This window comes from Triturus cristatus, chromosome 3_1 (assembly GCF_964204655.1).
Source record: "Triturus cristatus chromosome 3_1, aTriCri1.1, whole genome shotgun sequence".
Classification (NCBI taxonomy): Eukaryota; Metazoa; Chordata; class Amphibia; order Caudata; family Salamandridae; genus Triturus; species Triturus cristatus.
Genome location: NC_140583.1, coordinates 214,663,935 through 214,691,025, shown reverse-complemented (window position 1 = coordinate 214,691,025; position 27,091 = coordinate 214,663,935). Strand labels below are relative to the sequence as shown.

The 27,091-nt window shown below is 49.6% G+C and overlaps 1 protein-coding gene across 3 annotated transcripts in view; it reads right to left on the bottom strand.

The window, feature by feature from the left end:
* The window catches only part of SCAPER (S-phase cyclin A associated protein in the ER), a 3,109,515-nt gene that overhangs the window by 811,214 nt on the left and 2,271,210 nt on the right, over positions 1 to 27,091 (bottom strand). For all 3 annotated transcript variants that reach the window (XM_085643688.1, XM_085643687.1, XM_085643686.1), the window contains exon 25: positions 13,679 to 13,802. In XM_085643688.1, coding sequence (XP_085499814.1) covers positions 13,679 to 13,802 — 124 coding nt within the window. The remainder of the gene's footprint in view (positions 1 to 13,678; positions 13,803 to 27,091) is intronic.

The window sequence follows — 27,091 nt, the reverse complement described above, 5'->3', positions numbered from 1 at the left end:
TGTAAACTGCCACCTACCACAATAATATTCATGACGTAGGTCGATTTGCAACCCACTAGGAATCGCTATTTAAAAGATCCTATTTTTCTTACATAAGGAATTGCAATTTTGCAATTTTGTAATTGCGATTCGGGAAGAATTGCAATTCGGAAATCACAATTCTTTTTATTTGATAAACTGTCCTTAGAGTCGGATTTACTAAATACACATCACAAATGTATTGCAACCACTATTTGTGCTACCAATTTTGAACTTTACGAACTGATCCTTGCACTAATAGGTCAGCTCATAAAAATTGTGAATCGGAGTGGATTATTCTTAGACCTACATCATGAATATTAATGACGTAGGTCACACATTGTGTTTCATTTCGATTGGTGGCTATCACAAGGATGGTGGCCTGCAACAGTAAGCAGACTGCTATGTTTGCAATGGTCTTTGAATAAAGTTAACTTTATTATTTTTAATGCAGCCCATTTTCCTTAACTCTAGTAGAATGAGCTCAAATTACATTGGGTGGCTCCTTCTGAACCAAGGCACAGTGCATTTTGATGCAGAGAACTACCAATCTGGACAAGGTGGTTTTTTAACACTCCTTTCTCCTTTACACCAGAAGACCTCATAAAGAGTTGGTCATAATCTAATTTTTCTTTGGTTCGATCAATGTAAAAGTTACAGGCTCTCCGGGGTGTGAACCGGTGAAGCCTTTCCTCTTACTCCTCAGAGGGATGTATAAGAAAGAAAAAGAGGGCAAGCATGATAATACCGCCTCTGATGGAAGAGCAACACTACATTTGATAGAAAGGATGAGATTGAAGCACCAACCTGTTCAGAAAGAAGGTTGTATATGGTGTTTGTACAGACAGCGTCTGCAATTCACTGATATAACCGGGGAACTATGACAATAAGGAATACAGTGTTACGGGGCAGACTTCTCAATGAACTGCTATGCATTGGCTTAAATGGTGTGCATAACAAAAGATAAAGAAGGTAACATATATGTAAGCCCTTTCAAAAAAAGCATCAAAACTGGTGAACTAAACGTGGAGAGTGTAATAGGCAAAATAGAAAGGTTGAGAAGGCAGACAAATAGCCTTTAACTGTGCCCATGACAAAACCTTGCTGGGCCAAAGACCGTATAAACAGAATTATACAAGTAGAGTTAGCCGGCAATGAACTGAACTGACAGTGCCTGCACCAGACCATAAACTTTTGTAGACAGGCAGGATTTGCGATGCTGGCCTGGTATATGAAGTCCACTAATGTAAGTGGGCACCTTGCACCAGTCCAGACAACCGTTATGGTGAGTTAAGAGGTCTTAGACAACCATATAAAGCTCTCTAAGTGGTAGCTGTGGATGGCAGCCTTCAGGCTTAGGCAGAAGGAGTGTAAAGCAGTTTGTTTTACCAGAATGCAATCTTATAGTATAGATTAAAAGAAAAAGAGCCACACAAGGTATTTATAAAAATATGTATTTATTATATAATATTCTCTAACACGTTTAGATCATTCCTTCCCGGAGATAAACACAATGCACACAATACTTTGCATAGAAATACAGTAAATAGCACAGAATACACAGTGGGCCCCAGGGGGGACCAAACCATATACTAGGAAAGTGGTATAAGAACCAGGACTCGGATCAAGATAATGTCGAGAGGACATAGAAGTGCTGGGGAACCAGGAACCACCCAAGATGAGAGACTACGAACTACATGGAGGGCGGGTGCAGAGTGGCAAGATCACTGCGTGCTTCGTACAAATCAACGTATAAGTTGTGGTTGGAGCTTTAAAGAAAAAAGACCATTGCCAGTGGACCCTGAAGACCCTGTGGAAGACAGAAGGTTAGAGAACCACCCCACCCATGGATCCCCTAGTGCCCACGTTACCTACACCAGGGAAGTCGGGTGCATAGGTGTGAAGTGGTGTCTGAAACCGCAGTTGAACTCAAAGGAGGACTGCAGGAAAGTACGGCTGCTGATGAAGGTGAAAGAGTCCGGTGGAATCCAAAGGTGGACTCTTGTTGAGAGGTATCTGCAAGCAGAGGGGACAGAGTCTGTCACTCAGGAGTGACCAGGAGATCTGAAAGATGAATGCCCACCAATGTTGGGAGTTGCAGGAGAGTTGATGAGGACCTTGACACTGCAGCTGTGAAGACCAGGCAATGCTGAGGAAGACCAGGAGCCGTGCACAAGCAGTCCCACGTCGTATGTCGAGTGCTGAGGGGTCGGTGTCCGGGGGAGCACCAACAGGCCTTGGCAAATGCAACCCACTCAGAAGTTAAAGAAGGTGCAATGTCGGGACCTGCGAGGTCCAGGGGACTCACTACAAGCAGGGGTGTCAGGCAGGCCCCGAGCAATCAGGGGAGTACAAAAGAAACAAAGGTGACACTCAAATGGACCAACAGGTCGGATGCACTGGAGTTGCTAAAGGATCTCATGCAGCTCATCAAAAGATGCAGGCCACGGTGCACAACGATGCGGTGTGGCCGAAGATTCTGGTCACTGGAGATGCTCGAGGTTGGGGCTACTTGGAGCCCGAAGATCTTCTTGGAAGGAAGGCAATAAGCCTTTGCAACTGCAAGTTGATGCAGTCCACAGGGATTCGGTTATTGAAGCCCCCACGATGGATACTAGCCTCAAACTTGGTGAGAGGGCAGGGCAGAGAGCTGTGGAGAACCACCAGCTATGTTGCAGAACCTTTCGGATTCCGGAGGAGCTCAGGATCAGCAGACAGGTCGACTTAGTTGCAGTGCCTGCAAATGCAGGGAAGTGACTCCTTCACTTCAAGGGAGATTTCTTCAGGTGTCTTTGATGCCCACAGGCCTTGGAAGGTTACTGTATGGTGCACAGGCACCGACGATGCAGCAGACTGGAAGGGAGACTAAGTCGAGCCCAAACGAAGTCCAGAGTGCCCAGACGGTAGAAGAAGTAGTGTCTGATCTAAATCTTGTCCCACAACTAATCTAGCGACCCACTCACAGGTAAGCCCTTAATCACCCTAAGATAAGGGTTGGGACAATTCAGGGGACCCTCCCAGGGGAGGGTTTGGACAGGGGGGAGATTACTCAAATGTCTTTTGTCCAGTTTCGCCCCAGAGCGGGCGCCAACGGCTCCCAGAGCTGGCTTGAACTGGACTTTGCATGGGGACACCAAATGTGCCCCTCATGCAGACTGAGTGGCGCTGGCAAGGGCACCCACCCGGCCCAAATACACTAAATCCTGTCTGGGAGGAGGTGGCACCTCCATGTGACAGGATGCCTATTGTTCTGCCTTCTCCTGCTCGAGCTTCGATCAGCAGCAGAATTGTGCCTCTGGTCGGCAGCAACCATTTTGAGCTCTCTGGGTCTAGAAGGCTGGTACCGGGAACACATAGAATAACGGAGGGCTCTTCCAGTGCTTGGAATCATATCTCCCACACCGTTTACGGTGTGGGAAGTATGATTCTAACATGTTTGATACCAAATATGATAGTATTTGTTGCAACCAGTTTCGAGATGGTTATCGCATAATTACACTGTGCCCCTCTATATACTATGTGGCTGCTTCACTTACAACCCGGCAGAATGGACTCCGTAGGCTGTAGGGGTGTCCTGCTCATGCAGGAGCACCCTCACACTTAGAACCAAGCACCCTGCCTTCAGTATTGCAAAGGCTAGCTATAGGGGTGACATAGATTTTAAGTGCAGTGACCCTAGATGAACAAGTTACTTACATTCGGTAACGATACATCTGTAAGAAACATTAGTTAGTTATATATTCCATACCTTAGAATTACCCCCAGGCGTCAGACTGGATCCGGAAAGTTTTCTTCGTCAGCAGTACCTCTGCGTGTCGGAAGGTGGCGTAGGGTGGCTCCGTGTCCGTCGTCGGCATCGTGGTCGCCAGGATGGCGTCGCGGCAGCTACTTAGATGCCACCATCGCGCGCTCACATCAGTTCTGTACACGACTTTCCGCACTAGAACCGCAGACCCATGCAAGACACTGACCATTGGTGCACAAAACTAGGGCCCTGAAAGGATGTCCTTAACCCTAGAAATTAGTTCGCAGAACGGGGAGGATGGGTGGGGCGGTAAGGAATCTATAACTAACTAATGTTTCTTACAGATATATTGTTACTGAAGGTAAGTAACTTGTTCATCTGAAAGAAACACGTTAGTTATAGATTCTTTACCTTAGAATAGATACCCCAGCAATACCAAACCCGGTGGTGGGTCTGCGAACCAAGATCACACCTGAAAGTCCTGGAGAACAGAACGGACAAAGAAGCCGTCTCTCCGGACTTGGCTGTCCAGGCAATAGTGTTTTGTAAACGTGTGCAGCGATGCCCACGTGGCCGCCTGACAGATGTCATTTAGAGGAACTCCTCTTCCCAAGGCAGTAGTGGTGGAATGGGCGCGTAGCCTGACCCGAGGCTCTTTTTTAGCCCGAGAATAACATGCCTTAATACACAAAACAACCCATCGAGAAATGGTGAGTTTGTGTACAGCCCGACCTTTCTTGGCGCCCATGTAGCCAACAAAGAGTTGATCATCCACCCGGAACTGTTTTGTGCGATCCAGATAGAAAGAGAGCGCACGTTTTGGGTCCAGACGGTGGAGCCTCTCTTCCTCCTTTGAAGGATGCGGTGGCGGAAAGAAGGTGGGCAAAGTAATGGTCTGCCCGATGTGGAAGGCAGTGAACACCTTAGGAAGGAAGGATGGACGGGTCCTGAGAACCACCTTGTCCGAATGGACAGACAGGAAAGGAGGTTTGGAATAAAGGGCCTGGAGCTCACCTACCCTTCTAGCAGAAGTGATGGCTACCAGGAAAGCAGTCTTATGAGTCAAGAGTCCTAAAGGACAGTTATGAAGTGGCTCAAAGGGAGCGAACACTAAAAAGGTAAGAACAAGATTCAAGTCCCACTGAGGCATACCGAAGGGGATTGGAGGAAAAAGATGCGTGAAGCCTTTTAAGAAGCGGTTAACTACTGGGGACTTGAAAAGAGAAGGTTGATCTGGCAGCCGAAGGAAGGCAGAGATGGCTGAAAGATAGTCCTTGATAGTGCCCAGAGCAGAGCCCTGCTGGGCTAAAGAGAGAAGGAACAAGAGAACTTCAGAAAGAGGTGCAGAAAGGGGATCCACAGCCTTTGCTGTGCACCATGCCAAAAACTTGTTCCACCTGCAGGCGTATACTGTCATAGTGGAGGGACTACTGGCGGCCAAGATTACGTCACAGACTTCAAGAGGCAGGTCGATAGACGTCAACTGCCGCCGCTCAATCTCCACGCAAGGAGGTGGAGACTGGACAGGTTCAGGTGGAGGACCGTCCCCTGCTGCTGCGACAGAAGATCCTCCCGAAGAGGCAGTCTGATCGGAGGACAGATGGCCATGTTGAGCAGCTCAGGATACCAGACTCTTCGTGCTCAATCCAGGGCCACAAGAATGACTTGGGCCAGGTCGTGCCTGACCTTCTTCAGCACTCTGGGCAGAAGTGGTATAGGCGGAAAGGTGTACAACATACCGCAACTCCACTCGTGACAAAAAGCATCGCCTAGTGAGTGCCGCTTCAGAAATGCCAACGTGCAGAATTGCTGACATTGCGCGTTCTCTTCGGTGGCGAATAGATTTAACCAAGGTTCTCCCCACTGTCAAAAGAGACCTTGCACCACCTCCGAGTGAAGACGCCATTTGTGATCCATCATGCACTTGTGGCTGAGTTCGTCCGCCTTGGCGTTCAGAGAACCTGCCAGGTTTTGAACCACCAGGGATATGTCCTGATGTTCCAGCCAAGTCCAGAGGCGGAGAGCCTCTTGACATACGGCCCACGACCCCACCCCACCCGGTTATTGCAGTACCACATGGCGGTGGTGTTGTCTGTGAACACCTGCACTACTCTTCCCCGGACAGAGGGAAGGAATGCCTTCAGTGCAAAACGAATCGCCCGGAGCTCTAGAATGTTGATGTGGAGCCCGGGCTCCACCGGAGACCAGAGGCCTCTGATCTCCACCTCTCCCATGTGGCCGCCTCATCCCAGAAGGGATGCATCCGTCACCACAGTGTGGTCTGGTTGGGGAAGGGAGAGGGGTCTGCCATTGATCCAATCCTGGTTCATGAGCCACCACTGCAGTTGTTGTGCAGTGCCCTCCGAGATCTGGACGCAATTAGACAGATTCCCCTGATGCTGCGCCGACTGGAACTTCAGGTCCCACTGCAGAGCCCGCATATGCCACCTGGCATGATCGACCAACAGGATGCAGGAGGCCATGAGGCCCAGCAGCCTCAGAATAATTCTGACCAAAACCCGGGGCAGAGGCTGAAAGATCGGAATCATAACACGAATGTGAGAAGTTGGCCTGATGTATGATGTCACTAGTTCTAGTGTACATCTTATATCAGTCCAAACAACCCTTATGGTGATTGGTTGTAAAGTCAACCTTATAGACCAGCTATCCTAGTGGTAGCATGGACAAGAGCAGTCTTAGGCTAAACTCTGAATGGCATGTGAAGCCAGCTGTGATACCATATATAATCCCTTGAATACCAAATGAAAGGACACCACAACAGATATATATATAAAATAAAGTGTATTTATTCTAGTCAAACCCTCAGCACTCTTTATGAGATTTGAGGTAAGTACAACACAGTCTTATTCAAGCATACATTAAGTCACACAGGTAAGTAATACAGTTAGGCCCTAGGGGCCACGCAAACCATATACTAAGTAAGTGGTATAAGGACCACTGTCACGGAAATAGGATAGGCCTAGGCCTAGGGAATCGCTGGGGCTACACTACACTAGCAACAGTTAGGAAGTGGGAGGCCCACGGGATTCAGGTGCAGAGTGGAAACACTCACGCGTAATGCGTAAAAGTCGATAGAAATAGTACAGTTTAGAAATTAACAGTTTAAGGACACTTCTGAAGCAGCTAGAGAGTCGAAACTCGGAAACTAGACCCTAGGATAGTCACTACCCTTGTGAGCACCGAAGTACCCAAGTTACCTAGCCCACGGGCTGCGGGTGCATAGGTGTGAACTTGCGTCGGGTTTCGTCGTGGACTTCTATGGATGCCTGAAGGAAAGGTGCTGACAGGCAGTCAGTGAAGAGTGTCCGGTGGATCCCAAGGCTGGGATCAAGAAGAGAGGAGACCTGCAAGCAGAAGGGACAGAGTCAAGGTCACTAGCCAGTGACCACGTGGAACCAGGAAGGAACCAGGCGATGTCGTGAAGATTGCAGGTGAAGGTGAAGCTTGTCGCTGCAGCCACGAGGACCAGGGAACGTCGAGGACGACCAGGACCAGGAGGCGAGCTGTCCCACGAAGGCTCTTGCTGTCGGCGGCGTCGAAGTTGGACTAGGACTCACCAAGCCTTGGCAAGCGGAACCCACGAAGAACGGAGGACTTGCTTCTGGTGCAGACCAGGAAGGTCTGTGGTGCTTCTCTTTTGCAAAGAAGCAGGAGCCAGTCTGGAGGAGCCAAACCAGCGGTGAAGATTTCTGGATGCGTCGTCACAAAGGCCACTAGCCAACGGGCAAGCAACCGGACATACGCGGCAAGCAGGAAAATGCAGAAGGGCCCCACGCAGGACTCGTGGAGTGTGGGGGGCTGATCTTCGGTGCAGATGGTGCTTGGGGTTGGGGCTTCTCAATCCCCAGTGCACAACTTCGAGGGTGCCTCAGAAGCTGCGCTTGAAGATACTAGCCACTTTTCCCAGGTAGCCGGTCCCACGTCTCTCGTCGCCTCCACGGATCTCAGCTCGGCTGTGGATGTGGATCAGGGTCGGAGAAGTCTGGAAGTCAAGGCTCTGCAGTCGGTCCCTCTTAGAACTTTAGCAAAGCAAAGGGTAGTCTCTTGATGGTGCCTGTTTGCACAGGGTAGCCACTCCTTGGCCACAAGGGAGATTCTTCAGTCTTCTTCTTTCGTCGAATGTCGAAGGTCCAGAGTTTCTGTTCAAGTTGCAGATTCAGGTTAATCTAATCTCCTGGGGCCCAGCTACCACTCTTATACTAATCTGGGGGGCTGGGTTGCCTGCTAGGTCACGCCTTATGGGTGGGACCTGGGAGGGGGTGGTTACACCCCCTTCCCTTTGTCCAGTTTCGCGCCAGGACTGGGGCTGGAGTGCCCCAGCACCGGTTTGAACTGGACTATGCATGGGACACCTTGTGTGCCCCAGGCATGTCTCATTCCTTTCAGCCCTCCCTGCCCCAATACACTAAAGTCTGTCTGGGGAGGTGCTAGCACCTCCCCAAGCAGGAAACCTATTGTCCAAGCCTCCCTTGCCGGGATCACTCCCAGCAGCAGGAGGTCAGACTTGTGTCTGTGGCAGCAGCATCCATTTTGTGATGCTGAGGCTTTGGTTAGAGTTAAACAGCAAAGTAGGATTTTAACATGTCTCTCCCTCTAGAAGGGGGGAATAATATCCTCATCACCAGAAATGGTATGGGGGTATTATTCCAAAGTGTTAGACACCTTACATGACATGTTTTGATAAAGCCAAACCATAGTTACCATAACCGTTTAAGATTATAAGGCACTTTAAGAGTATATGGTAGGCTATAACATAGAACAGCTATAAGGACATGGTTCCAAAAGCTGCAGACAGGCTCAGCTCATGCCAGAGCACCATCTCACATGTTACCAAGCACTCTGCCTCCAGGATTGTTAAGGCCTGCCATAGGAGTGGCTGATAGGTACACATGTGTCTATTTTAAGGGTAGATATAGGTATACTATATCTAAGCAAGGGGTGATTACACGACCTTGCCCCAGCTGAGTGATCAGCCAGTTGTGTCTGATTAGAAGGCCAGACCAGGGGTGGCATAATACATGCTGCAGCCCCTGGGAGGCCTAGGGTACACCTATGCCCTGGGTACCTAGGGTACACTGTACAGGGTCCAATAAGGTGATCCTTACCAATTGGGAATGTACCTAGGGTACATGGAGTCCATTTTAAAGAGAGAGCAGGCAGCCTGAGACCTTGAATGGCAGGATCTCAGGCCAACTAAGTCGAAAAACCAGCTAGACACTAGGCAAAAAGTTGGGGGTAACCATAGTCAGATATCCACCTTCCTACAACGAAAATCCCGGACTCGCTGTTCGGGAGGATAGACCCGAAACTGCGTCGTGTCCAGAACTGCTCCGATGAAAAGGAGCTTCTGAGAGGGGGTCAGGTGTGACTTCAGCACGTTGATGGAGAACCCCAGCAGGAGGTCGGCCGCAGTCTGGAGGTGGGAGACGACAGCCAGGGGCGAGCCCGCCTTCCACAGCCAGTCGTCGAGATAGGGGATGACTGAAACCACTGATCAGCACAGATGAGCTGCGACCACTGCCATCACTTTAGTGAACACCTGAGGGGCGCTGGTAAGGCCAAAGGGGAGCATGGTAAACTGAAAATGCTAGTAGTCTACCGTGAACCGCAGGTAACGCTGGTAGGCCGGCAGGACAGGGATGTTAAAATAAGCGTCCTGAAAGTCCAACGCTACCATCCAGTTTTGCGGGTCTAGGGCAGACAAGACCTGAGCAAGCATCAACATTTTGAAATTCTCCTTTCGGAGGAAGCGATTGACGTCCCTGAGATCCAAGATAGGACGCAGGCCCTTGTCCTTCTTGAGAACCAGAAAGTAGTGGGAGTAGCAACCACAACCTACTTCTGGGACAGGTACTCGCTCTGTGACTCCCTTGGCCAAGAGAGCCGTAACTTCCTGCTGGGGAAGCGCCAGATGATCCTCCGACATGCTGTGGTAACGAGGTGGCATGGCTGGAGAGGTAGTCTCGAAAGGAGAGAGTAGCCACTTTGTACTATCTGCAAAACCCACCTGTCCGACGTGATGGTGCGCCAGTGGGGGAGGTGATGGTGAATCCTGCCACCCACTGGCGTTTGATTGGCCTGAAAGGTCGGACTAGGAAGGGGTGGTGGACTGACCCGCCCGCTGGCACCCTGAACCACGACGCTGGTTCCCACATCCCTGGCCGCATGAAGGTTGGTTAACTTGCTGTGGCCTGTGGCCCAGGGTGGGACGTAGCGAGGCACCCCTTCCATAGCCACGAAAGGGGCGAAATGCAGACTGCGCCGGATGGGAGGAGAGGCCCAAGGACTTGGCCGTAGCCCGTGAGTCCTTGAAGCGCTCTAGGGCGTTGTCTGCTTTGTCACCAATCACGCGATGGCCATCAAAGGGCATGTCCATCAAGGTGTTCTGGACATCCCCTGAAAAGCCAGTGGACCTCATCCAGGCGTAGCGACGAAGCACTACCGATGTTGAAATAGTCCTGCCCAGAGAGTCGGCAGTGTCCAGCCCTCAATGGATCGTAAATTTTGCTGCATCTCTCCCGGCAGCAACAGCCTGGGAGTGCACTGTCCAGGCCTCCTCCGGACACTAAGGCAGCACTTGCGCCACAGTATCGCACACTGAGTGCGAATAACGGCCCAAGAGGCATGCGGTCTTTATGGACCACAGCCCTAAGCTGGAGGAAGAGATGGTCCAGCTTCTTGGATTCCCTTTCCGGTGGAGCGGCAGGGAAGGCAAATTTGGAGGAGGAGGCTTAGACCACCAAGCTCTCGGGGTGGGGTGTTGGGAGAGGAAAGTGGGGTCTCCCGGAGCCGGGCGGTGACGTCGGGCGATCATACTGTCCATGGGAGCCCCCGTGTTGGGGCCTGGAACAGGTGCCCAAAAGGATGTCAGTGAGGGCCTCATTAAACGGAAGCAGGGGCTCCGAAGAGCTCGCCGCCGGTTGAAGCACCTCAGTCAGGAAGTTAGTCCTGACCGCCACCGAAGGAAGCTCGAGGTTGAGAGCCTCAGCCGCCCTATGCAACACCACAGCATATGACGCTCCCTCCTCCTGTAGCCACGGTAGGAGGAGACAACATGCCAAGGTCGGTGAAGTGTCAAGACCACTGGCATCCCCCAGTTCCTCTCTCCAGTCCTGTTCAGACCCTAGCTGATCAGTTAAAGGGTAACCTGACCCCGCCCAGTCCTCCTCATCATCATCCTCTGGTGGTTGGAAATGGGTCCCAGAAATGAACGGGGGCACAAAAACCCTACCCGGCACCGATCAACGCCTGTCTGGCACCGTGTCCACGTCAGGAAGGAGCCTGGGGTCGAAGCCGGCCGTGGGGCCAGCCGGCGACAGGCACGGTAATGGTGCCGTTGGAAGGCAGCAATGAGGTCAACCGGCGCCGATCTGGATCCAGGCCTGGATCCAAGGGGGCCTGCGGCGCCGGGGCCAGAGCTGCCGGCAGCAAAGACCTAGGCCCCCCGATCCGATTCCGTGGGGCCTGAAGGCGCGATGTGGGGTCGGTCCAACCAAAGATGGCATGCATCGCCTCGTAGAACGTACGAAGCTGGGCAGGGGTCGCTCCAGGTCTCGGAAAGGGAGGGAAGCTCAGAGTCGACCCTTCAGTCTCCGCGCGAGGAGCCGCAGGAGTGGCACCACCCGCGCGCCTCGTTGAGTCAGCCGACCGACGAGGAGAAGGCGAAGAGCGACGATGCTTCTTCGACTTCTTTTTGTGATTCAACTTACCCGACCCAGAGTGCGAAGACTTCGATGACATCGAGCCGGACTGATGGTGGCTCCGCGACTGGTCCTCTCGACCGGGACCTCAAATGGCGTGGAGCCGACTGCCGTCGTTCAAGCAGCTTTCAGGACCGCTCCCGCTAAGCCTTCGGCATCAACAACTGGCAGTCGGAGCACGACTTGGGGTCGTGGTCGCGCTCCAGGCAAAAGAGGCACACGCGGTGCGGAGCCATCACCGACATCAAGCGGGTACAGGAACTGCAGGTCTTAAAACCGGGCATACCTCGTGCACCTGTTCGGAGTCGAAGACTCGAAACAAGACGTCGACAAAAGTCAAGAAAAACTTAGTAAAAAAATGACTAGGGTACCGCTATTCACGGATCTGCGCTAGCTGGCGTGGAGGAAAGAAAGAACTGACGTCAGCGCGCGAGGGCGGCGAATAAGTAGCTGCCGCGACGTCATTCCGGCGACCACAATGGGGAACGCGGAGCCGACCGACGCCACCTTCTGACGCGCAGAGGTACTGCTGACGAAAAAACTTTCCGGATCCAGTCTGACGCCTGGGGGTAATTCTAAGGTAAGGAATCTATAACTAATGTGTTTCTTTCAGTTACTGCGTTACAAGACCAGTGTTTGGGGATACACAAGCTATGGTAGGTATATCTGTTAGGAACACTAAGTGCACTCTGGCTGAACTATCTGATTAGACAATATCTTACTCACTTCCATTGTCCCTTGAGGCTTTCCAGCTAAAAACAAAATAATTTCTGCCACGAGTTTTGAGCTTCCTACCTTTAAGCATGGTTCAAAGTACTCCTGGGTTACTATGGAATGATGTAGCCCCCTATAGTCCTATCTCTGTAATTCTGGCTATAATACTAATACCCATTATCTTCTTTAAAATAATCTATGATATCGGACAAAGTCAGCAGTTATTTAATCTCTTCGTGCATGCACATTTTCTTAACTCAATTCAGTACACAACTACTAAATACTTTAACCATCCACAAGATATTTCAGGATCTCTTTAGACTGCTATAATTCAGATGTGGATACATGGTAAGTAACAAAGCAAATACTAAAGACAAGCAAGAAAACCAAGAGATGCAAAGGAGCTTCACTACATGGCCACAACCACAGAATGTAGTGTTCTTTCAGTATTCCTAGGGACTAAGAAGGAACATATGTTGTTGCATGGCGTTAAAGCATTAAGCAGACAAAGAACCATGTTATTAACAGTCAGAGAGCAACAGACAGTGTCTTTTAGACACAAAATGTGCAAATCCAGAGAGAAGAACAATGGTCTTCCTTGGCTTCATACGGCAAAGTATATAGATGAAGACGGGTAAAGAAAGGGTGGTGCTAAGGAGGCTGTCACTAATGTATTAATTTTGCTACAAACGTAGTAAGGGTTTCTGGGAGAAGAACGACTAGATCTGCATCCCCTTAATAACAGATTGTAGGAACCCTTGAGTGAAACGCCTGGGAAGCCTGTTTGCCAAAACAGAGGGCTGGCTACCCTCCTATTTTATAGATCATCTCTCCAATGTGACAGGCAGTTGCTTGTCAGGATGCAGGAAGAATGACCATGGTGTAGAGAGCAGTACTCTCCTCGAAACTGGCCGCACTTTGACTAAAGCTTAAGCGTAGGATTTTGCGATACTTGAAAGTGATGAGCAGTTTAGCAACAGAAATATATAAAGCATACAATTCCCAAAGTAGGGTGAGTGTAGGCCCTTGGCCGTTGCAATAGAAATTCTCAGACTAGATGTGTCTCTGGTCTTTTCTGCCATAAATATTTTTTTAATACTTTTCAGGCTTTCAGAAATAAGAAACCAGAGCACGAGATGCAGGCCATAAGCCTAAAGATTTATAGATACTGCTCAAACTTGATGCTGTATTGCTTAGGGTTCTCGTTTCATAGCTTTACAAGCTGAGTGTCTCTAAAGAGCTCAAAATACTCAACAAGCGGCATGTTGGCACAAAACACATTTCAAACAAAGAATTCATAAATTGGCACTGCCACACAAGTATTATGCAGAATTTAGGTGATGGTGGGCCATCAGTCGATGTTCATTTTAAAGTACTGAGGAGGCAGGAAAATTCACTTCACATAATTTTAACGCCAGTCTAATGTGGAGATGGCCAACCACACTGAACTTAACTAGTGCATTTACCGAACACTGCTTACCGTTAGCTGATGTATCAGCAGATCCATTAAAAACGTGATCTTGCTACTGAAGAGGACGTAGCTGCAGGCCTCTTTGCAGTTGGAGCACACCAAGTAGTAAACGTTGACTGTGTTACATAGTGACCTGCAGGGATTCAAAGAACATTTTTAAATACATTAGGCAAAGTCAAACTTTGTACAACACTAGCATGCAGAGCTGCTTAATGGATAGAAACATTTTTCACAAATTAATATGACTCGCAACAACTACAAATCTCATGAAAGTGAAACTCGTAGTATTCATATTCTATGGTACAGATATTATATAAAAATAGAGGTATAGAGGAGAATGTAGTGCCCAAATAAAATTTCAATTAACGTTTCCTGTAGCGTTGTAATTCAAAAAGCATTCTACGGTTTTTGTGTTTATTTATTTGAAACAGATTCCATGAGCCAAGACAAAAAGACAACAGCCGACACATGTTTCGCCCGTGGGGCCAATAGGCCATGGGCTTTTTCTAGGCAGAGAGTCTTGTTAAAGGTCATGTGACTTGAGAAAGTTTCTTCTAACAGTCTCTGCGGTCCTAAGGAATGGAGATCAGCCAGCGCAAGTTGCAAACCGGTTAAATCAGCTGATAAACACAAAAAACTTAGAATGTGTTTTGGATTACATTGCTACATCTCCCTCTATACCTCTACTAAGCTGTTTAACTCAGTGGTTCTTGGGTGTAGCCACCTTGAGGGGGAAGTGCCAATCACTGGCTTGGGTCCTGACCCTATTTGTTACCGGAATTCCAGACAGTATACACTCACTTACCTACAACTATAACAGAAAAATAGACATGGAAACAGTAAATATTTTCACTTAGTGATAAAATATCAAATAGGCATACAATAGAATGCTGCAGTACTAGTCATTCGTAATGCATGTTCTCTTTATGTATCAATACCACCTGCAATTAGTCCACGAGGTGAAAAACTATGTAACCCATTGAATCAAGCATTGACAAAGGTAATAGGTCTGGCTTTTGTAGAGCACTCTAAGTGTGAATGTGTGAAAAGGGTAGGATGTAGCGTTTATGTTTGTGTTCATTTTTTATTACATAAGTGTATCAATGACCAATCAAAGCGTGTGAAACTAACGTTTAAACTCTTAAATGGTGCAAATATATTCTATGAATATTTATCTTTTATGTTTGCATTCTTCCTTCAGTGAAATTGGATGAGACAGAAGCAAAGTAGTCTTTTAATCTAAAAGTACTTTTTCACTTTCCGAATCCAAGTTGATCACCGCCTTTTATTTACACGGTTTCACTGATATTCAGTTTCAATGGTTCATCTATTCCAAGCAGCAGACTGGAATAAAACAAAAGTTTAAGAGGGTCTGAGGCAGACAAACAACACATACTATATATCCTGTGTGACGTGATTACTGAGGCAGGGGGTAGTAATCCATTTAGCACTGGTTGGTGCACCAATCCTCACTCCTCAGACATGTAGTCCGAGGAGGTAACACGGGCCCGTGTATGTGGATGTTTCTCAGAGAGGGCGGCCAGAGGGGCACCTCCCAATGAGCACCTTACACTTTCACTCACTTTTGTCTTGACTGTATAATTATGGAAGAAAGGATAAATATTCTACTTTTTGATGACTGAAGGACGTACAGTCAACAGGTAAGGTTTACCATTGAATACTGAAGCCACACCACCTCACCCGCTGAGTGCATGGGCTGTATTTTTGATGCTCACACTGTAGAAGAGTCGAGAAACAAGAGAGCACCATGGATCCAAAAATACCTCCAACTGTTCCATTTTCTCCTCTTGGTTAGTGGAGTTTGATACAGCAGGGGTCAGAAGTTTAATGGTCTGCAGTGTCCGTCTCTTATTCATGTAATCCAAAGAGACAATGGCTGCACTGAACAATGCATTCATTTGTGTCGTTTTCATATTAACTACATTTAAAAGTATGAACTGCTCCCTACACAGGGGCATTACAGTTTGAAAGTGCTTTATTGCTTTTTTAAGTTACACTTTGCTGTAATTACCTCTCCTTTGCCTCAATGCCATGAATGACACTAAAGGGCAGCTGTTCTTATGTTGGCCTGTATAACCACCGCAATATTCTAATCTGATTATACTATTAGCTTTTAATTAACATATTTATCACAGGTTAGGTGCCTCTAGCTGCATTCACAAATGTATGTGCTGAGTTCTTACTTCGACTGCACATGAACCTGAAAACTGCATCACAGATATACAGTCACGTGAAACGCTGGGTGAGTTGTACAGAACAATATTATTATTATTATATCTGAAACATGAATAAATCTACCCACATTTTGGTTTCCAATGTCTTTTACACAGAAAAACAGCTCAACCGGTTCACGTACTGCTGTTATTCACACGGTAGTTCAGAGCAGCTTTTGGACTCACACAAGTAAAGTTGTTCTGACAGAGGACGAGTGGCAACTGATGTCCCTGAAAAGATTTGAGTGTGAGATTTCTCCAGAAGTAAACTCGCAGCTATGAAGCAGATGTACCGGACCAAAATTACTGTTTCACTGTATCCCTCAGTTTACTAACTATATCATCTCATCCCGCTCAGCTTCATGATATTGTGAATAGAAATCCCAAAGAGAGAATGTGGCCAGTATGCAAGTGACTCCTATCAGCAGAAAACCAGACAGCGAGGGGGTCAGAAGAGGGACGAACCAACGGCCACCCGAAGTCTGAAAGCATCAAAAATGGAGAAAGATAAAGTCTACCCTGCTTTGAACACTTGAGGAGAAGAAACACTTCTGTTATAGAAAGCAAGCATCGAAATCTGAGTTGGCAAACTAGAGGAACAAACTGAAGGGGGGACTGGGATCGACTTGGAGAGGAATGTGGGAAGTGGTAGGAGGGCTGCACTAGCTTGTAATATTTTTAAGCGAATAAAAGAGCTTCTGCAATCAACAGAGGAAAGCGAACTTCGAAATGTTGGTAAATCCACAAGATGCCGAATTATTAGAGTATAAATGTAGATTTGTATATTGTCAATTCTCAATTGTGTAGCGCGCTATAATATTGCCACGTCCTGGTGTTTTGCACTATAATTTCAAACTGCTGAAATAGCAGTCGTAAGTCTTAACAACGAAACTAAATGGGTTGAGGATGCTAGGAATAAAGAAACGAAAGGGATGTGGCACAACAGGAAAAATGTGCATACCTCCCCTCTTTGTAAATGGTGGTGTTCTATGATTCTTAGCTCACTATTTTCACTAGCAGTCTACAAAACTCTAAAACGTGTTCGTGACTACAGTCGTCTCCACGTGCTACCAGCAAAAGTAACAGGCACAAACAACCCTTTGAACTTGGTGACAGCAGGCGAAACCGCCTGCACAGCCTTGTGGCAAGAGCACTTTGTAGTGAGGGCGAATTAATCTGTACCACATACTCCTAGATCAGTTCTTTATCAGCAGAGCAACCTATTATTGTGAGGTGGAAGAGGGCACATAGTTCAGCATGAGACTGGTGACGTATGTGGCAGGGCTGTTCTGATGACACATGCATCCTAGTTACATATTAATCAGGTCTAGTTGTATGGCAAGCATGAACATACTAACTCATTAGAGTGTGTATATGCAAGGCTTAGGTTCAAGAAAACGAATACTTGGATCGGTCTAATAGCTACAGAGTGTGCATTATTTCAGAAGCAGGGCAGCATTAATCACGCCAACAAAAATATCAGAAATACAGCGGAGAGTAAACCTTCCATTCCGCTGTCCGAAAGCTACGTGTAGTGAGCAACATTACAAGGTCATCTGGCCCAGCACAGAGCAAGTGTGGAAGGGAGGATGTCTGATATGGTGCTTCCCTTTTGGACATGTTATGACAGAGACATGCACATACTAGAACACTACAACACATGCCCTCTCTTTACCTCACCCTTTACCTCTGTATCAACCTCAACTTCTCTTCTTTACCAATGTCTTCTTTCTTTACCTAACTTTTCTCTATGCCTCTTCTCCATTTCTACCTTCACTTATCACTCTTCCTTTCTCCCTGCGTCACCACTTTCTTGTTCTATCCCTCCCGTCTCATTTTTCCTTCTATCTCACAATTCATTCTGTCATTTATGTCTGCACTACTTCGCTTTCACTCCCCTATCTGTTTACCTTACCTTTCACCTCACTTTGTGTCCATCCATCTCGCTCTTCCCAAATTTCCACCTCCCTATCCGTACCATGGTCTAAAATTGTACCTATCTATCTCTCGTTGCCTACCCACGTCTTTCTGCCTCTAAAACATTGTTTCTTGCTACCTCAACTTTTTCTCTTCATCTTCTATATCTCTCCTCTGCAAATATCTCACCCTCTTACCACCCCTTGCCCTTTACACCAACCCTCTTATTATGCAGCTGTTACCGCTTAATTTTTCCCCAGCCTCCTACTCCATCCTATTTCTATTACTAAGAAAAATAAGAGGTTATTGTCACGCCAGAGAGGTATACACCTAAAAAGATGAGGAGAGGGACAATTCAGGGAAACAATATTTCGAAGAAAATGATTAGATTTCCCCCGATGGAATGGGGAAAATCTCCAGGGCAAGGCTTGGATTTTCACTGTTGCTACAATGACACTTATAAAAATGGTATTGACTTCTGACTGTGAATATGTGGCAATTAATGCTACAATTTCAAGTGCAAAATGCGTATCTTATTATATTAGGCGTTAACCAACTAAATAGCCACTAAGTCACCTTCACTGTGTGTTTGTTTCCTACAATCGGAGGAAGTGACTGGTTAGAAACTACATTTCATGTACAATATAGTTGCAAGACAAAAAATTTGATTTGCAACTGCAAAAGGAAATGGCTTTATCTAGCTATGTATTTTGTTACTACTTGCTTACTATTTGATAGGCGGATAGTGGGCATCTTGAGCTTTTGGCTGTTCTTGCGCGCCCTGTTTCTTAAAGTTAAAATTATAATTCAATATAGTTTGCCATTACTATGGTAAATTGGAAATAAAATCAAAGTTGTGCAGAATGGAGAACTTAAAACATACCTAGCCCTGGGTCCTAAAGTACGAGTTACTTACCTTCGGTAACAATGTATCTGGTAGAGACGATTCTAGCCGCAGATTCCTTCACGTAGAATTATCCCCAGGCGTGAGACTGTATCTGGAAACTTTTTGCAACAGCATCCCTGCGCGCCGGGGGGCAGGGCGACGCCAAATGCGACTCTGCCCAGGCGTCGTCCGCGTACGTGACGTCAGCGAGGTCACATAAGACCCGCCCCGGAACGCCCACGTCAGTTTTCTTCGAAGAACTTTTCCGCACCACAACGCAGAACCCCCAGATAAAAACTGTGGGAACATGGAAACAGTGTGGAAAGAACAGAAAATTTGGAAAGAAACGGTAACTAACACCACCACCAGGGTAGTGCCAACACTGCAGATCCCAAGGGCAGGGAAAGAAAAAAGAAGAACAAGTAGAAACCTGCGCAGCCGCCCTGCCCGCACATAGACAACCTCCCATCCCTGTGCCCTGAAGAGAAGAACAGGCATGGCACACGTAGGCAGCCCACCCCCCTTATCCTGAGCAAGGAATGGGACCAGTCCCAAGACATACAGGGACAACAAACCTCCAAGCCACCCCAACCTAGAGGGCAACCACCCACAAGGACAAGGGCAAGACATGGCCAGAGGACCCTCAAGCAGAGGATAGCAATGGAAGGAAGGGAGGGGAAGGAGAACAAGGATAGAAGCAATCCCTGGGAAGGAGGGTCTGCGAAAGGACCCCACCAGCCAAAGCAGAACAGAGGACCCCACAGGGGACCAGATCCGTGGAGCAGGTAGAACCGTGCCCCTGCCAGGCCAACAAGGGGACGTAGGAGGGAAAGAAGGCTGAAGAGGCTCGTACGCTCACAGCAGAGGAACCAAGAGCAAGGACGGAGAGGCCGAAGCACCCCACTCCCCCACAAGGCAACATAGCTTCCGTCGAAAGCCAAGAAAGGAAGACAGAAGAAGAAGAAGCAGCCTAGAGGGCCCAAGGAAACCAAGGAGAAGAAGGCAAGCCCATTCCAGATGGAGAGCAGCCTGCTAGCCAGAACAATGCCAGAAGTCAAGGCCAGAAGCAAGAAGAACAGCCCGAGGCCCTAGGAAGACCAAGTAGGCAACGCCTAGCAAGGGGGAACACAGGGACATCCCAGACCGCCGAACGGGAGAGGAGGAGAGGCCCGGGCCACCACCACGAGTGGCCGCGCGCACAACCTCAGGAAGCAAAAGCAACCTACGTAAACACCATGGAGAACCGGTACCCGAAGGCGACCAAAACCCTCCAGCAGAGCGCAAGCCATATGACAGCTACCATAACCCCACACAGGGCATGTGAAGTCCCAATATATGGGAACCCTCTTTGGAAGAACTTCCACAGCAGAGGAAGAAACAAAATAACCACTGGGAAAAACAAGCACCCCGCTACAGGCTTGACAGCAGCCCAAGCAAAGCAGAAGGCCCAATCTCAGGGCCAAGTCTGCGCAACAACTCCTGCAGAACTTACACACAACAAAGGGGCCGTCCAGCAGCCAACAATGCCAAAGTCCCGAGGAAGGACGTAACGGTAAGAAAAACATATTCCACAACCATAACCGTCGGCCTAAGAAGGCCCAGAAGCAACCCTAACCCAGAAGTGACTGAGGAGGGGAGGGAGCCCTGCCAAGAGCCTCTGGATGGCTGAGTCGGCCGGGGCATGAAACAACAGACTGCCATCAAATGGGAGATCAATGAGCCTCTCCCGAATGTTTTCGGGGAAGACGCCGTCCTGAAGCCAAGCATGGCGACTGAGAGCGACTGAGGAAGCCATGGCCCAGCCGAGCGCCTCAGAGACGTCCAGAGCAGAGTGGAGAATAAACGCCGCAAGCTCCCGGCCATCCAAGGCATGGTGTCGCAAATCCACCTGAGCAGACTCCTGGGACGCTGCAGACCCCAGAGACTCAGCCAAGTCCCACAAACAGGAGGAGGCCATAGCCAGCACACAAAAGGTGTTAAGGGCCCGCAGAGCTGTGTTGGCCGAGGCGAAAATGTTGCGTCCCCAAGTGTCCAGCCAGCGGGCCTCTCTGGACTGCGGAGCCAACAGGGGCGGCAGGGAGGGAAAAGCAGCCCCCGCAGAAGGGGACTGGCGGCCGAGGGGTGAATGGACAGGCACACCGGGTCACGCGGCGTCGCAAGGTGCCGATGCAGAGGCACCGGGTTCCCGGCGGCAGGACGCCTCCAAGTCCCCGTCAAGGCAGAAAAGAGCGAACCTTCAAAGGGAAGCAAAATTTCCCTCCCACCAGAGCCCTGGTGGAGGACCTCCAACAGATGGTCCGCCGGAAAGTGAGCCACCGAGTCACCCATGCGTAGGATGCCCACAGCTGTGGGCACCGCATGAGCAAAGGCCGCACCCGCATCCGTAGGGCCCCGCGGTGGAGAAAGTAGCTCCTCTTTGGGCGACGGCTGCAAACTAAGGCGGCCGTCCCAGAGGCCAAGCGGGGCGGGCAAGGGCCAGATCTGGAAGTCAGGAGGAGCCGAAGAATGAGGGACCTGCCGCTCTTCCGACCAACACCCCTGTCCCAGGAAGGGCATGGAGCCACCCTTCGACGCCGGTGAGGACACCACACGGCGACCAGTCTCCGGGGAGGAAGATACCAATATGCAGCCTGCCTCAGGAGAAGAAGGAGCGTCCGAAGACGAATCCGTGGTATGACCCCTGCGCGGAGCCGTAGAGTCCACTGCCTGAGGCAGGCCACCAGCGCCATCCGGCGTCGCCGGGCAAGGGACTTCCAAGTCACCCCGCACCGGAGACCAGAGCGGGGACCAGAGTAGAGCTGGAGCCGCACCGGGCCCGGAGCGGTGCCGGGACGGCGCCGGCCCGAACCCCGCCGAGGCAAACACCTGCATGGGGGAACGGGATAGGCCCGGGGAGGGGCACGAAGCCCACCTCCGGCCACGGCCCAGAAGAAGGCGAAGGTCGCTCGGCAACCCCTGTGGCGGCACCAGGGACGATGCAACCTCTGACTCGCCTTCCAACGAGGCAGCCGCCTGCGAGGAGGTACGAGAGAGGACCGGAGAGGGACCGACCTCGACCCGGAGCGAGAAGGGTCCACTGACCCCTGTGGCTCCGCATGCTCCAGCTGCTGCCGGCTCCGTAGCGGCATCACCTCAGCCTTAGACAGGACCACCCTGCCAAGGTACCGAGCGGGGCTCGGGGAAGCGACCCGAGCCCCGGCGACCTCCCGCAACACCGCAGGGACCCCTGCAGGAGTTTGCGGCGAGGCAGAGACGCCGTGGCCTGAAGGAGGTGCCTCTGAGGAGCCGCACCCCAACAGCACCACATCCTCCAAGCCTGGATCCGACCCAGTCGGCGCCAGGGTCGGATGCCACCAGCGGCGCCGCGGAGGGCCCTGCGCAAGGCGAGGGATCCGTCGACGCCCCAGGAGGGGAAGGAGGAGGAGAAGCCAGCGAGGCCTGCAAAGCCGCCGCATAATTCACCATCTGGACTCTTGATGCCCCAACACTGGGAAACGGTGGATAGGACGACACGCGAGGCCGCATCACCCGCGGACGAACAGCGACACTTACCCACCGGGGAGCGACGCTCACGTGACATCGGAGAAAGGCGAGGACGACGGCCACAGCCAGACCTGAAGCCGTCCACCAAAGCAGACCGAGGGGAGGACGTCGACCTGGAGAGACGCGCCGAGAGAAGTTTCATGTGGCGCTCCCGCCGCGACTTTGGCTTCAACTTTTGGCACACCGCACAATCTGAGGAGCCGTGATCCTCCCCCAAACACCACATGCAAATGAGGTGTGGGTCTGTCGCCGACATAAGACGCCCACAAAATGTGCAAGATTTAAAGCCCGAAGGCATTCGCACACTGTTTCTACCAAAAAAGAATCGAAGACAGAGGGCCTTAAACAGGCCCGCAGCAAGGAACGGATCCACGTTGCACACGGAAAAGGAAAAAACTGACGTGGGCGCGCCAGGGCGGGTCATATGTGACCTTGCTGACGTCACGTACGCAGACAACGCCTGGCCGGGGTCGGGTGGTGTCACCCCACCCCCGGCGCGCAGGGATGCTGTGGCAAAAAGTTTCCGGATCCAGTCTCACGCCTGGGGATAATTCTACATGAAGGAATCTGTGGCTAGTGGTCTCTATCAGATAAAACCCTTAAGATGTCACTGACACCGCACATTCTGTATCTGCAGCATTTCAGTACAAACGTCTCTGTGCTTGAAACTAGGGGGCACTCAAGGCCTTGTTGACGTGTCTTCGAGATTTTGCAGTCTGAGCTTAAACTCTCTAGTCTGGTGTTTGAAATGCTCTCATCTTGAACTCTATTCTAAAGTGATTAAGGGTCCACAAATCAATATCTTGGTCAGGGTGAGCCCTAGATTGGCAGCCTCCATATCCATGTACAACTGCGTTGCTGAATGAGTGGTTTGAAGCACTTTCCCATTCCAAACTGGATACCGTGATATCTCTACCACAAGTAGTGCCAAATTTGGCATCCCAACCTTTTCATACATTAAGTCTTGACCGCTCATTCCCTTTAATTTTCTGCTTACGTTTGTGAAGCTTCTACTCCTACTGCACCAAAAGGTAAATTGCTAAAACATTGGGTAACAAACTTTAACTTATTGCAAGCGATCAACGTATTCATCATTAAAGCTCAGCAGCATTGGGAGGGAAGACTAGGTGGGTCACTCTTAGGTCTGATGATCAGCCTTTAGTCTTAGGGTAAGGGACGTGCTTCTGGCCACTGCCACCCTCCCTCCCTCCCACGGGTACCCAACAGGGGTTGCCTGGTAGAAGCATGTCAGTACTTCAAAGTGTTCAGGACGCATGAGAAGACAGGCAAACGCACGGGTGGAAATGAACTCTCAAGCAAAATCCAAATGTTTATTGAGTGAAATCCACTAGCTGGGAAAGCGTTGAGCAGGAAAGAAAGACTCTTCAAAAGTCTACAGTGCTCGCTTTCTTCACGGGGACAGTCTTTGTGTTTTTTTGTTTTCTGTATGTGTGCAGTGTCTGAAGTAGCTGTACAGCAGCATGTTGGCGCCACACAAAACCCATAAACAAACACAAACAGCTTGCTCGGCTTCCAAAACGAAGAGCGCTGTCAGATGCCATTGGATGACATTCAGGAAGTGGTGAGCTGGAGACAGGAAGGTGGTAACTGAGAGCACTTAAATATTGATCGGCAATGCTGCTCTGCATGATGGCAACGGATTGAAACGCCTCACTTGGGCAGGCCAGCTGATGAACGAGATGGCGCTTCAGGCTCCGCAGCGACTTTGACCGAGAGTTGAGCAACTTTGTAAAATAAGAAACGCTGTCTGAAGTGACAGACAGTTTATGTTAAGCCCTGTTTATTTTGTATTATTTACTTTGAATAACCCTGTGTTTCAGAAGTTGAATACAAAGACAATATTCTCTGTCGCTCTTCCTCTCATCTGACATTCCGACCGATTACATTGGCAAAGCGTCTTCTGCCGCGTTTACTCAACGCTTAGCTGCTTCTGGCGCTCATGCAGCGAGTGTTTACTCTTTTAGTCATCAGCAAACCACAGTTAATTTGTTGGCGGCGCTTCACACACCGCCTCGTGTTGGTACCCGGAATGTGCGGGCTTGCTTGAGGCACAGCCTCGCACACGCTCTTTGATACTTCCGGCTATTATTACCAGTCGGGTTCTAGACCAGCGAGTCCGTTCACATGACCGAACCCATGTCGGACGTTTGTGCTGCACCTGCAAAGGTCCGACAGAAACAACTGCTAAACAGGCAGGTGAAACCAGGTGGAAAAAACACACGAAAAACTGCCCCAATAGTGACATTATTGGGAGGACGGCAGCAGTCCCTCCCAACTGCCCCCGACCGATGAGGTCCAGGGATTCAAATGGACGCTAACATGACCTGGGAAGCAGCTCTAACATGCTGTGCACTACAGATGGCTCACTGTGCAATGCCCCAGTAGTGACATTATTGGGAGGACGGCAGCAGTCCCTCCCAGCTGCCCCCGACCGATGAGGTCCAGGGATACAAATGGACAGTAACATGACCTGGGAAGCAGCTCTAACATGCTGTGCACTACAGATGGCTCACTGTGCAATGCCCCAGTAGAGACATTATTGGGAGGACGGCAGCAGTCCCTCCCAACTGCCCCCGACCGATGAGGTCCAGGGATTCAAATGGACGCTAACATGACCTGGGAGGCAGCTCTAACATGCTGTGCACTACAGATGGCGGACTCTGTGCAATGCCCCAATAGTGACATTATTGGGAGGACGGCAGCAGTCCCTCCCAGCTGCCCACGACCGATGAGGTCCAGGGATTCAAATGGACGCTAACATGACATGGGAGGCAGCTCTAAGATGCTGTGCACTACAGATGGCGGACTCTGTGCAATGCCCCAGTAGTGACATTATTGGGAGGACGGCAGCAGTCCCTCCCAACTGCCCCCGACCGATGAGGTCCAGGGATTCAAATGGACAGTAACCTGACCTGGGAGGCAGCTCTAACATGCTGTGCACTACAGATGGCTCACTGTGCAATGCCCCAGTAGTGACATTATTGGGAGGACGGCAGCAGTCCCTCCCAACTGCCCCGACCGATGAGGTCCAGGGATACAAATGGACAGTAACCTGACCTGGGAGGCAGCTCTTACATGCTGTGCACTACAGATGGCTCACTGTGCAATGCCCCAGTAGTGACATTATTGGGAGGACGGCAGCAGTCCCTCCCAACTGCCCCCGACCGATGAGGTCCAGGGATACAAATGAACAGTAACCTGACCTGGGAGGCAGCTCTAACATGCTGTGCACTACAGATGGCTCACTGTGCAATGCCCCAGTAGTGACATTATTGGGAGGACGGCAGCAGTCCCTCCCAACTGCCCCCGACCGATGAGGTCCAGGGATACAAATGGACAGTAACATGACCTGGGAGGCAGCTCTACCATGCTGTGCACTACAGATGGCTCACTGTGCAATGCCCCAATAGTGACATTATTGGGAGGACGGCAGCAGTCCCTCCCAACTGCCCCCGACCGATGAGGTCCAGGGATACAAATGGACAGTAACATGACCTGGGAGGCAGCTCTAAGATGCTGTGTACTACCGATGGCGGACTCTGTGCAATGCTACAGTAGTGACATTATTGGCATATAGACATCGGCTCGGAGCCACTCAAACTCGAGGATACGCTGGGAATGGAGGTAATATGCCACGCAGTCAGCGATACAAGGTACTCTGTCCTCACGGCGATGCGTCGTTGTCTATAGAAATGCACCAGTTCCGAGCAGTGCAGTGCCGATGATGCGTGGATTTCTGCTGGAACAGCATTTTATACCCACTTCCAAGGGTCCAGGACTGGGTTGTCACCACTTGGTAGGGCAAGACTCACACGTGGCAGAGACAAGGTGCTGTAGTAAGCCATTGGAGTCACTTTAGTTCTGGGTTCAAATTATGTGGGTCCAAGTCCTTCTCAACCAGGCAAGGAGGTCAGCAGGTCAGCACAGCAGAAAAGCAGTTCTTTTGAGAGCAGCAGTCCAGCAGAGTGCCAGTCCTTCAGCAGCACAGCAGTCCTCCTTCCTGGCAGAGTATACCAGCCTGATGGAACTGAAATGGTTTCCTCCACTGGTTTAGTTATGTTGCAGCGCAACGAGACGAAGCGCGGAGCAGGTATTGCACACTTGCAAAATTTAAATGACCAAAGAAAACTTAATTAAAGAAAGTTTACAACACGGATTACAAGGTGTGCATCTCACTCCACATATCTCATTGCATGAATTTTTTCGTCTCAACTGAGATTGCACCCAGGATTACAAGGAGAATAAAGGAAGTTATCAGAAGCAGGAAGAAAGATTAATACCAAAGCAGCGGTACAGATGGTTAAAGGCTCAGGAGTTCGGGTTTCCTTCCGTATCATACCATTATGAAGAGGGAAGCATTTTACACAAGAAATCATTACGAAGATTTTGATAAGGATGAACTATCTTATGAAAGGACTGTGAAAGGAGTTGTTTGATAAAATGGAGTAATGTGAATTAGTGTATGGAGGGGGGTTAAAACAAAAGGCATTCTGGGAGATGTAGTGAGTCCGATTTAAATAACCGTTGAAGCGCAGCTTGGTTAGTCCTTTGTCATTATCGATTTAGATTTCCGGTGTACACACGTGTAGTTAATTGCTAGGTGATGTGAAACAAGGAAAGGAAGGCAACTAAGGATGTTTCAGTATAAAGTGTTTGAACTCGTACACGAACGTGATTTAAGTGCTTTTGCATGCTGGGAAATGAAAGGACGAAATTTATTATTTTAAGACGACGGGTTGACCAGCAGGCTATGGTAAGCTTACATGAGTAAATATCAGTATTTACACTTATGGCAATAGTTATATCGTTTTTAGGCATACC